Source organism: Rhinatrema bivittatum, chromosome 5 (assembly GCF_901001135.1).
Source record: "Rhinatrema bivittatum chromosome 5, aRhiBiv1.1, whole genome shotgun sequence".
Classification (NCBI taxonomy): Eukaryota; Metazoa; Chordata; class Amphibia; order Gymnophiona; family Rhinatrematidae; genus Rhinatrema; species Rhinatrema bivittatum.
The window spans coordinates 252,705,759-252,721,428 of NC_042619.1; the positions used below are offsets into that span (position 1 = coordinate 252,705,759).

The window sequence follows — 15,670 nt, forward strand, 5'->3', positions numbered from 1 at the left end:
ATAGCAGAAGGAAATCCAATCGGCCAACCAGTTAGACAGGGTCTGCTTGGCAACCACAACTCCTAATCTATTCTTGTCAAAAGAGATGAAGAGGTGCATAGACTGGCAGTGGCCTGCTGTTCAGTCCAGGTAGAAGGCCATGGCTCTCTTGCAATCCAAGCTGGGCAGAGGCTGTTCCTGCTGGTGTGAATGAGGCTTGGGAAAAAAGATGGGTAGGATGATTGACTGGTTAAGATGGAAATCTGTCACCACTTTAGGCAGGAATTTAGGGTGTGTACGTAGAGCCACCCTATCATGAAAGAACTTCATGTATGGTGGGTATGTCACCAGAGCCTGAAGCTCACTGACTCTGCATGCTGAAGTGACCAAAACCATGACCTTCCAGGTCAGGTACTTCAGATCATAGGAGTGGAATGGTTTGAATGGATCTTTCATGAGCCGAGCTAACACTACATTGAGGTCCCAGGACACAATAGGAGGCCACAGGGGAGGCTTCAGCTGAAGCAGACCTCACATAAAACGCCCCACTATGGGCTGCACAGAGATGGGTGAACCATCCACCCCTTGGTGGTAGGCACCAATGGCATGCAAGTGTATCCTGAAGGAGTTGGTTTTCAAGCCAGCATCCAAAAGCTGTAGTAAGTAGTCAGTTTCGGTGTGGAGCAGGAGAACGGATCTAAGTGGTGATGCTTACACCACATCTGAAGCCTCCTCTACTTCAGGCCATAAGACTTCCTGGAAGCCACCAGGACCCAAGATACATCGTCCGACAGGTCAAGATACTGCAGAATTAGCCTCTCAACATCCAGGCCAACAGACTATGCCTTCAGGTTGGGATGGTACAGCCTGCTCTGATCCTGTGATATGAGGTCAGGGGAAGTCCCTGGAACACTTGGCTCTCGGACAAAGAGATCCTGCAGGAGCAGGAACCAGATCTGCCTTAGCCAATGAGGAGCTATGAGGATCATAGTCACCCAGGCTTGTCGGAGCTTCAGGAGAGTATTCACCATCACGTACAGAAGGCCCTTGCTCCACTGGTGGGCAAAGGCATCAGTGGCTGGTTTGCTGTCCACACTGTACAGGGAGCAGAATTGTTTTACCTTGCTGTTGCAGGGGGAGGCGAAGAGATCCACGTCCAGGGTTACCTAGAGGTAGAAGATCTGATCTGCTTCTTCCTGATTCAGGGACGACTCAGGGGGGTCCGCCAACCACATTCTGTGTCCCAGCCAGATACATGGCTCGTAGCAGTATGCCCTGGGACTAAGCCCATGACCCAATCTGAACTGCCTCTTGGCACAAGAGGAATGCTTTATAGCTCCCTGCAAGTTGGTGTACCACATTGGCACCTGGTTGTCTGTCTGGATCAGGACTGCTTTGGTGGATAGGCAATCCCTGAATTTCCAAAGTGCATAATGGATCGCTCAAAGCTCCAGGAAGTTGATCTGGCACTGAGCTTCCTGAGCAGACCACAGACCCTGCGTGCAGAGCCCATCCACATGGGCACCCCATCGCAGGGTGGACACATCCATGGTAAGTACAACTTGGGTAGAGGGAGACTGGAAAGGAAGCCCCTGTTCAAAACCGGGCAGGCTTTCCCACCAAGACAAGGAAGTCTGTTGAGCCGGAGTAACACATGCGAACACAGAGGTCCTGGGTGGCCTGCTACCATTGGGACCGCAGCGTCTACTGAACTCTGCGCATACGTAAGCAAGCCACAGGAGTAACATGGACAGACACAGCCATGTAACCCAGGAGTCTGAGCATGTGGCGAGCTGAGACTCACCAACTCCAGGGAACCACTCCTGCAACAGATGCCAGTGCGAGCGCCTGATCGTAAGGAAAATAGGCCCTGGCCTGAGCTGTGTCCAGTCGGGCGCCGCTAAAGCTCAAGTGAAGTGATTGAGTAAGATGGGACTTTGGGTAGTTGATAACAAATCCTAGGGACTCCAACAGCCGAATGGTCAAGTGCAGGGACGAAGCACCTCCTCCTGGGTGGCACTCTTGACCAGCAAATCGTTCAAGTAGGGGGAACACCTGCACCCCCAGATGGCGGAGGTGTGCACTCACTACTGCCAGACAGTTGGTAAAGACCCGTGGGGCCAAGGCGAGGCTGAATGGCAACACCATGTACTGGAAATGCCTCTTGCCCATGATGAACCGCAGATACTTCTTGTGACCGGGGAAGATCTTGATGTGGGTGTATGCGTCTTTCAGAACGAGGGAGCAAAGCCAGTCTCCTCTTTGTAAGAGGAGGATCAGGGTGTCCAGAGTGACCATCTTGAACTTTTTTCTTCTTAGAAATTTGTTCAAGGCTCTCAGGTCCAAAATAGGACAGAGTCCCCCTGTTCTCTTTGGAAGCAGGAAATAGCAAGAGCAGAACCCCCATCCTTGCTATTGCAGTGGAATGGGTTCTACTGCTCTGGCCATTACTAGGGCTGAGAGCTCAGTCAAGAGTATTTCCTGATGCAAAGACAGACCCCAAGAGGGTCACAGGGAAGAGTCCAAGGGGCACACAAAGTTCAACTTATACCCTCAACGAACAATGGAGAGGATCCACCAGTCTGAGGTGACAGTGGGCCAGCGGTCCACAACGAATGGTAGCTGGTCTCCGACCAGAAGGACTGGTCAGTTGGCTTATGCTCCCTCGCAGCCAGTCAAAACGCTGTAGTGGGGCTTGGCTGAGGCCTGGGAGTCTGCTGCTGTCTGGGGCAGCCCCTAGAGCCCACACGCTGAGAATGGGTGCAAGAGGCAGGAAGGTAATACTTCCTATGGTGATAAAGGACCTAGTCATGCCTTGCCATGAGGATATACTGGCAGAGAGATGCTGAAGGGTCTCATGGTGATCTTTCAACTGAGCCACAGCATCCATCACCTTATCGCCAAAGAGGTTCTCACCAGAACACCGCAGGTCCACATGCTTCTCGTGGACCTCCCGCTGGAGATCAAAGGCTCTGAGCCAGGCCATCCTGCAGGTGCCAATTGCCCACTACCACCATGCTGCCTGCCTTCTCAAACTCGTAGGTGGAGTGCACCTCATGTCTGCCACATTCCGGGCCCTGCTAGATGACTGTGAACAAAGCATCCTGCTGATGGTGGGGCAGACGCTTGGAGAATTTGTGGATCTGTTTCTAGACGTTTCGAGTATTGTGTCATGTACAGCTGGTAGGAAGCGATATGGGCGATCAACATAGTGCCCTGAAACACCTTCCTACCCAGTGCATCCAGCACCTTGTGTTCCCAATTGGGAGGCATGGGTGCGGGAACACTGGGCCTTTGAGGGCAGACTCCACTATAACTGACGAGTGAGGTGACGCCTCTCAAACCCCAAGGCATGCTGTACTAAGTAAACAGTATGCCTTCTGATTCACCAGAGGCATGGAGATGGGATGCTTCCAAATCCTAAGGAGTAATTCCTTGAAGATCTCATGGACAGGAACTGCTGCCAGTTTGTTGATGCTCCTTCAGGGCATCAACAAACTGGCCATTACAAGCTGAAATGGAATGGTTTCTGCCATAGCCTGGACAAATCCTGCAAAGGTCCTCGGGCTGAGACTGATGCCACTCCCCTGGAGGAGATGGGCCAAGGGAAGATCCCCGAGTCTTCATCTGAAGACTCGGAGGTTATCATTCCCCCACAGGTCATCTTCCTTATTAAGATCATCTGGAGACAGCAGTGGAAGGCCCCCTTGGCTTAGCAGCAAGGCACTGGGTACTGGACTGGGCAATGCCAGCCATGGCACCAAGAGCCTTGACAGGGCTGTGGGCTGTGATGGGCCTTCCTCTTCAGAGGAACCCACAATGGGGGATCGCACAAGACAGAGGCAGCAACAGTGGCTGTTGGGATATCAAAGGACACCCCCCCCCCCCCGGGCATTGGCAGCAGCTGTGTAGAGAGGACACCAAGAAGGACATTGAGGCACTCCAGCAATGGTAGCAACAGAGGGTGTGGGCTCTAGCACTGGTAATGCCAGTGGCTCGAAGCCCTGCAGGGTTCAGACCACAGTCAGTTGCACCCTGTACTTCAACTCCTCCTGGAAATCCGCCGAAGCCAGGATGGACGGAGGAGGGGGATCAGTGCCCAGAGCGTGGATCAATGCCCAGCACTGGTGGGAATGCCTAGGATTCCCAGGTTGATGGAGGGTGGTGCCTCCTCACTTCAGGGGCATCACACCAGGTGCCGGTGCCAGCCCGTGCCAAGAACTGTGTTTAGACAGAGGTGGCCATGCTTTCCTGGACTTCCTATGGTGCTTGACCCAGTCTTTCCCCGGCGCCAAGGAGGAAGGTAATGATCCAGACAGCTTGGCAGGTGAAGTCACATACGACGGCCAATCCCCGACGCCTCATTCCATCGAGGGCCCCAGTGGAGGGGTGGACAGCGAAGGCTCGTTTCCATCAGTTCCCCTCAGCTGCTTGGTATCGATGCCCCGGACTCTGGAGTCGAAGGTTCAGACTTCTTTGAGCAGAAGAGTTTCTCCATTTTATCCAGACAGTGCGCCGGCCCTGGGGGGGTGGTCGGGAGTCATTTGATCACAAAAATGACATCCCCAAATGTCGTACAATGCCCCCAGGCAGAGGATACACACTTCGTGTGGATCCGTGAGGGACATGGTCCGAGGGCATGGGGGACACAGACCAAAACCTAACTATGCCATACCAAAAATCCAGTGAGCGGTCTGACCAGTGGATACTGAAGGGAATGCCACCGTGAATAGACTGCACAGAATGGAAAAAAAAAAACAACTTACCAGGCTGCCCAGCTAGCTAAGCCAGGGGAATGGAGAGGGACCTGGCCCAGGAAAGTCGATGAATCGATAAGTGAAAAAGCTTTCCAAACCGAAAAAAAACATGAGCTCCACAACCGCGAGAAAGTCTGCGGAAAAGAAGAGACTGTAGAGGGACCCAGTGTCGACAGTGGCGTGCTGCACATGCTCAGTGTGCCAGTCTTAAGTTCTAGAAACTTAGACATAAGTTTTCTGTGCCGGGCTCCATCCAATGATGTCACCCATGTGAGGACTATGAGCCTGCTTGTCCTAGGAGAATGCACATATCTCCTGTGACGATGTGTGCAGCTGCAGATTTGGGGATCCTCAGTACAAAACTACAAGTTTGATTTTTTTTTATCTGTAAAAAACTCTCCAGCACTGACACCCAGGGGCCTACAGTTCATTGAAGGCTATAATAATTTTTCCTAATGGTATCTCAAAAGGAAACACTATTCAATACAGTCCTAATCTAGCTGGGAAAACTTTGTTCTCAATTCGTGAACAGATGTAAATTTGGGACCCAAATGTAAACAGTGCAGTGGAAAAAACTGTAATAAGTGTCATTTATAAATAGTAGAAACCAAAACAGAAGTGAAGAGTTACAAAGGGATTGAAAAAAAAGTGATGTGGTAGGCAACAAAGTAGCTGATAAGGTCAAACAGATAAATCCAAGGTAATGTACAAGGGAGAACACAATCCAAACTTCTCTAACGCAAGAAAGTGTTGGAGAGTAGCCAGTACCACTTCAGAAAGAAATCTTGGAATCAATGTGCATAGTTCTCTAAAAACATCATTGCAATGTGCAGCGGCAGTCAAAGGTTCACAGCATGTAAGGAAGTAGGATTTACAAACAAGTCAGAAAATGCCATTACACAAATCCATACTACACCCAGATCTTGTCTATTGTGTGCAGGTTTGGTCACTCCATCTAAAAAGGATATTGTATACTTAGAAAAGGTACAGGGAAGGGCAACAGTGATTATTAGGGGTCTGGCGTAACTTCCATATGAGGAGAGATTCAAACCTAGGAATTTTCAGCTTAATAAGAGATTAAGGGGAAAGATGCTAAAGGAGTATAAAATCCTGAAAGTAAATAGGAGAAACTATTGTCTTATCAAGTAGGTGGCACATGCCAAAAAGTAGCCAGTGTGTGAAGAATAAAAAAGGGAAGTATTTCAAAAAGCACCATTGGGTTCATCATGGGATTAAATAAATGCATGAAGTTAAATCAATAGTAGGCTAACATGTCAGGGTTTTCTCTCTAGGGTCAAGGAATCCCTAAAGGAAAATTGGTTCTTACCTGCTAATTTTCGTTCCTGTAGTACCACGGATCAGTCCAGACTACTGGGTTTTGCCTCCCGTCCAGAAGATGGAGACAGAGAAGTTTTTGACTTACACTGCTCTATAACTCGATATGCCACCTGCAGTCTGTCAGTATTGAACTGTACCCAAGACTGCAAGAGAGTAGCAACCACTGCATCCGAATAACCCTTATTTCTTAGCCATTCCCTCTCAAAAGCCAGGCCGCAAGACAAAAGCGATCTGCCCCTTCCAAACAAATGGGGCCCTGATGCAGAAGATTTGGCAGGAGATGTAATCTCAAAGGACCACCCACCATTAGCTTTATTTATTTATACATTTTTATATACCGACATTAGATCAATGATATCACATCGATTTACAGATAACAAAAAGGAAATAAGCGGGAGGGGAACTTATTTCTTACAGTGAACATATCTTTAACAATGCAACGAAAAGAAACTTGAAGTTTAGCAACAAGATAAGGAAAACATGGGAATATAAAAAGAATGAACATTGATATGAAGGTTGATCAAGTCCACAAACCACGGCCGCCTCGGTCATTCCAGAGCCATGAGGATTACGTCACTTGGATGGCCCTCTATGCGACAACACCTTACCGATTAATGGCCACAGTGGAAAAATGTACAGCAGAATGTCTGCTGGCTGACAAACCTCGCGGCCTTGGCATTGCGAAAAGTTGCCATCAAATTCATGCATGGCTTGCTTCACTTGTGGCATATCAGGCGAAAGGCTTCCTCTGACAATTCCCACTCCCTGGGATCGAGCTGGTGTCAGCTCAGGAAATCTGCTTGAACATTGTCCATGCCTACGATGTGGGAGGGCTGCAATCCTCTCCAGGTGCAGTTCCACCCAGCAGATAAGCTTCCGGGCTTCCAATGCAACCGTATGGCTCTTGGTACCTCCTTGGTGATGTAGGCCACTGTTGTCACATTGTCTGATATGATCCTATCTGATTTCCCTCTCACCAGAGGGAGGAGAACCTGCAGAGCCAGCCGCACAGCTCTGGTCTCTAACAGATTGATCGACCACAAGGATTCCTCCCCGACTATCAGCCCTGCACCACAGTCCTGATAGACTGCTCCCCAACAGAGAGACTGGCATCCATGGTTACCACCATCCAAGCTGGAAACTCCAAGTTCACCCCCCGGTGCAACTTGTCCGGGAGGAGCCACCAAGAGGCTGGAGTGCACAGACTCTGTGAGAGGAAGTGGTAAAGGAAACTGCTCTGAGATCGGGTCCCAACAGGATAGTAAAGCTGACTGTAGAGGTCTCATATGAGCAGTTCCAAGGTGGAAGTCACTGACCCGAGGACCTGCAAGAAATCCCAGATCCTGGGCAAATGCTTGTCCAACAGCGCAGGAACCTGAGCTTGCAACTTGGCGATCCTTTCCTCAGTGAGGCAAACCTTTCCCAATCATGTGTTGGAAAGCACTCCCAGGAACTGTCTGGTGGGGACAAAGGTGGCTGTTGGCCAGACTGATTGTCCACCCCAAGGACCTCAGGAGCTGGAGGACATGATCCACCGCCGTCCGACAGAGGGATTTCGACTTTGCTCGAATCAGCCAGTCGTCCAAGTAAGGATGAACAAGATGCCATCATTCCGGAGCACAGTGGCCACCATGACCATTCCCTTGGTAAAGGTTCTGGGTGCCATCACTAGCCTGAAAATGCTCCCCCCGAATCATGAACCTCAGGTATGTCTGGTGGTCGGGCCGGAATCCTGTGTGCAAGTATGCTTCTTTCTCTTCAGACTGCAATATTTTGCAACCTCTATCTGCTGGAGGACAGCACCTTGAGATTATAGGGCAGCGTCAATCAAAAACTTTTCTGTCTCCATATGCTGGACAGGTGGCAAAATCCAGGAGTCTGGACTGATCCAGGTACATACAAGGAAATCAGGATTGCTACAAAGTGGAAGTGTAGGACAGGAGGCTGGTTCAGGTGGTCATATGGTCTGACTTAATTTGGCAACTGTATTCTTAGGATCATTAAATAAACTTGTTTACAAGTTGCCTGTACCCTTCCTTCTGTATTTGTGGGGAGGGTGCTGTAATACTGCTTCCTTCCCTCCCTCCCCATCCATTCACACTGAGATAGATTGGAGGGTGCCAGTACAGGCTGTGTGTAACATGCTTGTGTCCTAGAGAGTACACCATCTCCCTTCCATAGCTTGCTTTATTTCACACACAATCCTAAACTTTACAGAGATGGGGAGATTGCAGAAAGAGCATTCTAGTGCCACGGGAGAGGAATATAACACCTTAAACAAAGCAGTGAGCTCTCTATCCCTCAAACTCAATAGTTCCCACTGTGCAACAGGTATGGACATGACAACAGAGCAGCAGACGGGGAAGCTGGTACCGCAAGGTAATAGAATTTGTGTAGTGTGAAGCAAGGGAACACTTACAACAGAACCATGGCTCCTATCGTACAGGGTTCCTAAGAACAAGGCTTTCAACAGGTACAAGAAGCTGTTGGTATTCAAGGGTTATAAGAAAAATATACATTCTGAATTTTACATGTATCTCATCTAAACTCATCAGGTAATCTCTTCCTTGCACTTCCACACACCCTCCTTTCCAGGAACATTATCTTCATTCACATCAGCATTGCTGCTCTGAACTCTGTAAAAATTTCAGTTACACCGCTTTTTTTTTTTAAACTGAATCAATATAAACATTGTTCAAAATGTTCTGAAAAAATGTACATATTTTATACAAGGCAGGGTACGGCAGCACACAGGGGAGAGGGAGGGAACCAGGCAGGCTCTGCGTTCTTGGAAATGCCCTAACAACAAGGGACGGAAGCACCCTGCCCGCTTTCTGACCTCCGACCTCCCTCCCCCATCCTGTCCTCTTCTCCCACAGTCCTAAGGAAGAGTGGGGGGATGCAGAAAGCCATTCCCCCTGCCCCTCAAGGGTGGGCCGGGCCAGAGAGATACCGTTCTGTCCAAGTGCAGGCAGGCTCAGTGTCAGCTCATCATATCATTGCTGTTCACGCCACATGTAGAGTTCTTCATTGAGTCATTCACTTCGCGCCTAAATGCCGAAAGGTTCTGTGTAAACCTGCAGGAAACAGTTTAAAATTACAGATCTGTGGCAGAGAGCAACACACAAAATTCAAACATTTTAGTATGTCCCATTCATAGCACTGTCTACCTAACCCAGCCCTCAGAACAGAAACGCTCCAGCCTACCTCTTGTACTGGAATAGCAGGAGCTGCTGCAGAGCAGGAATAAGATGCATTGGCAGAGCTGATTGAGGAGGGAGTGTCTTAGAACTCAAAACTGCAGGGGATGCTATAGGACAGGACTGGGGATGCATTGGCAGAACTGTGAATAGGGCGTGTCTCAGTACCAAAATAGCAGGATATGCTGCATGGCAGGACTGAGTGTACTGGCAGAGCTGAGTATGTAAGCTTACGGTGATTACCAGTTCACTATCCTTTGCACCAGTGGTTATTTTCTAAAATTTATCACGTCTGGGCCAGTAGCAGCCTCCCTTTACTTTCAAACCCAGCTGTCGTGAGGAAAAGGAAGCAATTTTTTTGCAGTGTCAAAAGATTCAGAAAATCAGCACTGAGTGCTCACTCCCCTAAACACTAACATTCACTATCCTTTGGTGCAAATGAGGGTTTCTAGTGCTGTACTGATAATACAACTTCCCTCACAGTATTGTACCAGGAAGTATTAAGGATTTATTTTTTTCCTAACCAGGGGCCACTGATTGACAAGCTGGTCCTATTCCATACTAACCTGTCCCGGTTCTTTGTTAGCAGATTGCGTTCAATTCCTTCCATGAGATTTTCAAAGCATAGGTGCATGGCCTGCTGCTTTTCAGGGGGCTGGCTGTTTACGATACTATTCCTTAGATCTGAAAAATACTGAGACACGAGATGAAGTGATTAGCCTAAAACAACACTATTGCATGGGGTGGAGTGGAATGGAGAAATTACTTACCAGATAATGTTTTCTTTAGTGTAGACAGATGGACTCAGAACCAATGGGTTTATGCATCCCTGCCAGCAGATGGAGACGGAGTCAGATTTCAAAGCTGACGTCACCCTAGATACACCCCTGCAGTGACCTCATCCCTTCAGTATTCTCTTCAAAAGCCACTGTGGACATACTATTGAAAAAACTTGATTTAAAACATGATTAAAATGATAACCATAACTGTAATCAACCAACCATATAAACACTGAACTCCAGTAAGAATATAGATGCCCTGGATAACAGCTTACCTGTAATCTCTTGGACCTGATATTTATTTCATGGGCAAATCCTTGGCACCGTTCTTGGGCAGCAGTGGGTGGGATGCTGAGTCCATTTGTCTACACTAAGGAAAACTAAATTATCAGGTAAGTAATTTCTCCATTTCCTAATGTGTAGCAGATGGACTCAGGACCAATGGGATATATAAATGCTAATCCCAATCGGGCTGGGATGCTGCCCGCGATCCGGTTAACACAGTCCTTGCAAAAGCTGAATCCTCTGGGGCCTGTATGTCCTGGTGACAGAACCTGGAGAAGGTGTGCCAGGAGGACCACGTTGCAGCTTGTCAGATATCGATGGGAGACAGCAGTTTAGCTTCCGCCCATGAGACCGCCTGAGCCCTAGTGGAATGAGCTTTAAACTGAGAAGGTAATGGCTTTCTGCCTCCACAGAGGCTCCTGTGACCAACTCCTTAATTCCAGCGAACTATAGTAGCCCGCGAAGCTGGTCACCTTGCTTCCTTCCACTGTGAAGGACAAACAGGCGGTCAGTCTTTTAGACCGGTTCTGAAACTTCCAGATACCACCCCAAAAGTCTACTGACATTCAAGACGGAGGCGGTATTCTTCCGTGTCCTTGTGCTTATATCTAGGGATGGCAACGAAATGGACTGAGACTACCTTGGGCAAGAAGGATGGAATGGAACAAAGCTGTAACGCTCCTGGAGTCATCCAGAGGAACGATTTCCAACAATGACAATGCCTGTATTTCAGACATGCGATGGGCCGAGCATATAGCCACCAGGAACACCGCTTTCAAGGTTAATAAATGCAAGGAAAGACTGTGTAGCGGCTGAAAGGAGGGCCCTGCCAAAAAATTCTAATACTAGATTAAGATTCCACAAGGTAACAGGCCACCTTAGGGGTTGCCAGAGTTGTTTCATCATTCATTCTCCCTTTCAGAAAAAGGGCGATGTCCGGATGAGCTGACAGGCTGGTTCCGTTTACCTTGCCCCTGAAACACGAGAGAGCCGCTACCTGAACCTTCAAGGAGTTAAGGGTCAAACCTTTATTCAAGCCGTCCTGCAAAAATTCCAGAATTAGTGGGATTTGACCACCTGAGGGGGGACACAGTGTTCCTCGCACTAGGCCTCTAATACTCTCCAGACTCGTACATACGCTAGAGACATAGAGAACTTCCACGTGCAGAGTAAGGTGGCAATTCCTGCTCAAAATATCCTTGCTTCATCAGGCGAGCCCTCTCGTGGATTCTCGTGAAGGACCGGTCCCTGCTGCAGCAGGTCCCTGTGTAGTGGGAGGCACAGGGGAGTCTCTACCAGGAGTCTCCGCATGTCCGCATATCACGAATGCCGGGGCCAATTCGGAGCTACTAGTAGGACTAATCCCCTGTGGTGCTTGATTATACGAATGACCCTGCCCCATAGGGGTCACAGAGGGAAGGCGTATAGCAACTCTTCTTCCGGTCAGGTCTGAATGAAAGTGTCAATCCCCAGGGACCACTGATCTCTTTTGCGACTGAAGAATCGGGGAACCTTCGCATTGTGAGATGTGGCCAGCAAGTCAATGGATGGGAGACCCCAGCGATCTACTATTAGCTAAAAGGCTTTGGCCGACAACACCCACTCTCCCTGCTTAGAAAGTCTGCTCTGGGAGGCTGAGATCATCTGTAGATGTGTTTCCATATCTCCTGTGATATTTGCTGGCTCTTGATTCCACTCTGGTGGTTGATGAAGGCTACTGTCGTCATGTTGTCAGACATTACACGGACCGCTTGACCCTGGAGTCTGTGGCTGAATTCTAGACACACCAATCTGACTGCCCAGGCTTCCAGGTGGTTGATGTTCCAGAGTGCCTCTTCCTCGGTCCAATGTTCCTGACAGTGAGCTCCCCAGCCCCAGAGGCTCATGTCTGTTGTGAGGACCAGACAGTTTGGAGAGGACAGGATTACATCCCTGCTCAGATGAGCTTCCTGCAGCCACCACTGGAGCCAAGAGCATACTCCCCACGGTAAGTGGAGGTGAATCGAATAGTCTTGAGACTGTGGGTTCCAACATGACAGTAGTGAGTGTTGAAGTGGTTGCATATGTGCCCTCGCCCACGGCACTACCTCCAGGGTTGCCACCAAACTGAGAACTTGGAGATAGCTCCACACTGTTGGGCGCATCATGCTCATCAACCGACACACTTGGGACATCAACTTCCTTATCGTCGAACCAGATTCCCAGATATTCCAAGGACTGGGAGGGCTTGAAGCTGCTTTTGTCCAGGTTTACGACCCAACAGAGTTCCTAAAGCAAGGTGGTCACCTTGTTGGTCACCCGGAGACTCTCTTCCACAGACTTGGCCCAGATCAACCAGCCAAAGTATGGGTGCACCAGGATTCCCTCTTTTCTCAATGCTGCCACTACGACCACCATAATCTTGGAAAATGTTCTGGGGGGGGGGGGGGGGGGTGGCTAGGCCAAAGGATAGTTCCCAGAAGTGAAACTGGTGACCTAGTATCGCAAAACGTAGGAAACGGTGGTGTTCTTGACGGGCTGGAATATGTAGCTAGGCCTCGGATAGGTTCAGGGAGATTAAGAACTCTCCTGATTGTATGGCCATTATCACAGAGGGTAAGGTGGTTTCCATGCGGAAATGAGTCACTCATAGATGTTGCTTGACACTCTTGAGGTCCAGGATAGGGCAAAAGGAACCTTCCTTCTTGGGTATGATGAAATAGATGGAATAATGCCCATATTTTCCTGGAGTGCAAGTACTGAGGAGCCTTAAAAGAGTAGTCTCCACTGACTGCTTCTTGTGCTGGGAGTGGCAAGAAGACATCCTGAATATGTCCCGAGGAGTGCTGTGAAATTCCAGCATATATCCTTCTTGTATGACCTCCAGTACCCATTTGTCCGAAGTGATTTCAAGCAACCACTGGTAGAAAAGGGACAGACGACCCCTATCTTCTCATTCCGAGGATAGGGCAGCAAATTTTCATTGGGGGGTTTGGGACAAACCTGATTCCGAGCCTGCCCCTCTCTTGGGCTGTCGACTACAAAAGGACTGAGACTTCCCATAGGTCCAAGACCTCTGAAATGGTGAGTTTCTATAGGGGTGAAAGAGTTGGGAGCCCTTCGATCGACCCCTCATAGGCGAGGGACACTATAACTGCTTTCTCTTATCTTCTGGTAGCCAGGGAACTGGAGATTCACCCCCATTTACTGGCCAGCTTTTCCATTTTGCTTCTGAAAAGAAGTGATCCTTAAAAGGGCATCTTTGTAAGATTTGCCTTGGAGGTTGCGTCTGGTGACCAATTCTGCAGCCATATCTGTCATCTGGTCGCCACCACTGAGGCCGCCACTCTGGCCGAAGTACGGACTAGATCTGAGCCTGCATCAGCTTAAAAGGCAGAGGTGCGGTTCCATAACCTCTCTGGAATTCACCCCCCCCCCAAGTGATCCACCTCTTGAGAGAGGAGTAGGCATGAACGAGCTACCAGGGCACAACAAGAAAGTGCAGTTGCTTACCTGTAACAGGTGTTCCCCTAGGACAGCAGGATGTTAATCCTCACAGATGGGTGACCATCAGATGGATCCCGGCACGGAAAACTTTTGTCAAAGTTTCTAGAAGCTTTCACTGGCACACTGAGCATGCCACTATCCACGCGAGGTTCCCCTTCAGTCTTGTAACATAACAAAAATACGAGCAAAAAAATAATAATAAAACAAAACGCATAACAACCCAACTCTGCAGGGTGGCGTGTGAGTTTCCTGAGGACTAACAGTATGCTGTCCTAGGAGAACACTTGTTACAGGGTAAGCAACTGCGCTTTCTCCTAGGACAAGCAGGACGGTAGTCCTCACAGATGAATACCAAGCTCCAGGCTGCTCCCGGCCTCAACTAAGGCCAACATTCACCGAACAAGGTGCCAACAGACATCAACTGCGGTGCTGTTGGTCAGCAGGAAGATGGCCTGGTTCCAAACAGGGACCTTAGGCAGGAAGAGTTGGGTCTAAACCTGGAAGAGATTGCGGAGGACAGATTGGCCGAAGGCACTGCCCTGTCTACCATCCTTGTCCAAGCAGTAATGGACAGCGAACCTGTGTAGGGAACTCCACATTGCTGCCCAACAAATTTTGGCGACAGGGACCTCCCACAGGTGAGCTATTGACACCGCCATGGCCCTCACAGAGTGCGCTTTGATTTGGCCTCCAAGCTGAAGGCCCACTTGTGCATAGCAAAAGGCAATGCAGTCTGCCAGCCAATTAGATAGTCTGTTTACCCACTGCAACTCGCAATCTAGCGTTGTCAAAAGATACAAAGAGCTGAGTGGATTGCCTGTAAGCTGCTGTGCGTTACAAATAGAAAGCAGGAGCTCTTTTGCAATCCAAAGTATGGAAAGCCCATTCCCCTGGGTGGGAATGAGGCCTCGGAAAGAAGGTGGGCAAGACAATGGACTAATTGATGTGGAAATCAGTCACAACTTTACATATAGAAACATATATAGAAACATAGAAATGACGGCAGAAGAAGACCAAACGGCCCATCCAGTCTGCCCAGCAAGCTTCACACAGTTTTTCTCTCATACTTATCTGTTTCTCTTAGCTCTTGGTTCTATTTCCCTTCCACCCCCACCATTAATGTAGAGAGCAGTGATGGAGCTGCATCCAAGTGAAATATCTAGCTTGATAAGTTAGGGGTAGTAGGGGTAGTAACCGCCGCAATAAGCAAGCTACACCCATGCTTATTTGTTTTCTCAGACTATGTTATACAAGCCCTTATTGGTTGTTTTTCTTCTCCCCTGCCGTTGAAGCAGGGAGCTATGCTGGATATGCATCGAAAGTGAAGTATCAGGCACATTTGGTTTGGGGTAGTAACCGCCGTAACAAGCCAGCTACTCCCCGCTTTGTGAGTGCGACCCTTTTTTCTTCTCCCCTGCTGACTTTAGGCAGGAACTTTTTTCTTCTTCCCTGCTGACTTCAGGCAGGAACTTGGGGTGAGTTTACAGGACCACATGGTTGTGAAAAAACTTCATGTATGGCGGGTATGTGACCAAGGCCTGAAGCTCACTGACTCTTGAGCCAAAGTGATCTCCACTAGGAATATAACCTTCCAGGTGAGGAACTTTGTGTCGCAGGAGTGTAGAGGCTTGAAGGGAGGAAGCATGAGCCACGTTAGCATAATGTTGAGGTCCCAGGACACAACAGGAGGCCGAAGAGGGGGCTTCAGCTGAATCAGACCCTTCATGAAGTGACTCACTAAAGGCTGTACTGAGATGGGAGTGCGGGCAACACCCAGATGGTATGCACTACAGCACTGAGGTGAACTCTGACTGAGCTGGTCTATAGCACAGACTTGGAAAGGTGC

The 15,670-nt window shown here is 49.0% G+C and overlaps 1 protein-coding gene across 2 annotated transcripts in view; it reads right to left on the bottom strand.

Annotated features, from left to right (window-relative positions):
• Positions 1–8,704: 8,704 nt before the first annotated feature.
• The window catches only part of XPO7 (exportin 7), a 314,334-nt gene continuing 307,368 nt past the window's right edge, over positions 8,705–15,670 (bottom strand). For both annotated transcript variants that reach the window (XM_029603861.1, XM_029603860.1), the window contains 2 exons: positions 9,841–9,968; positions 8,705–9,151 (listed from right to left, as the gene is read on the bottom strand). In XM_029603861.1, coding sequence (XP_029459721.1) covers positions 9,058–9,151; positions 9,841–9,968 — 222 coding nt within the window. In that variant the 3' untranslated portion in view covers positions 8,705–9,057. The remainder of the gene's footprint in view (positions 9,152–9,840; positions 9,969–15,670) is intronic.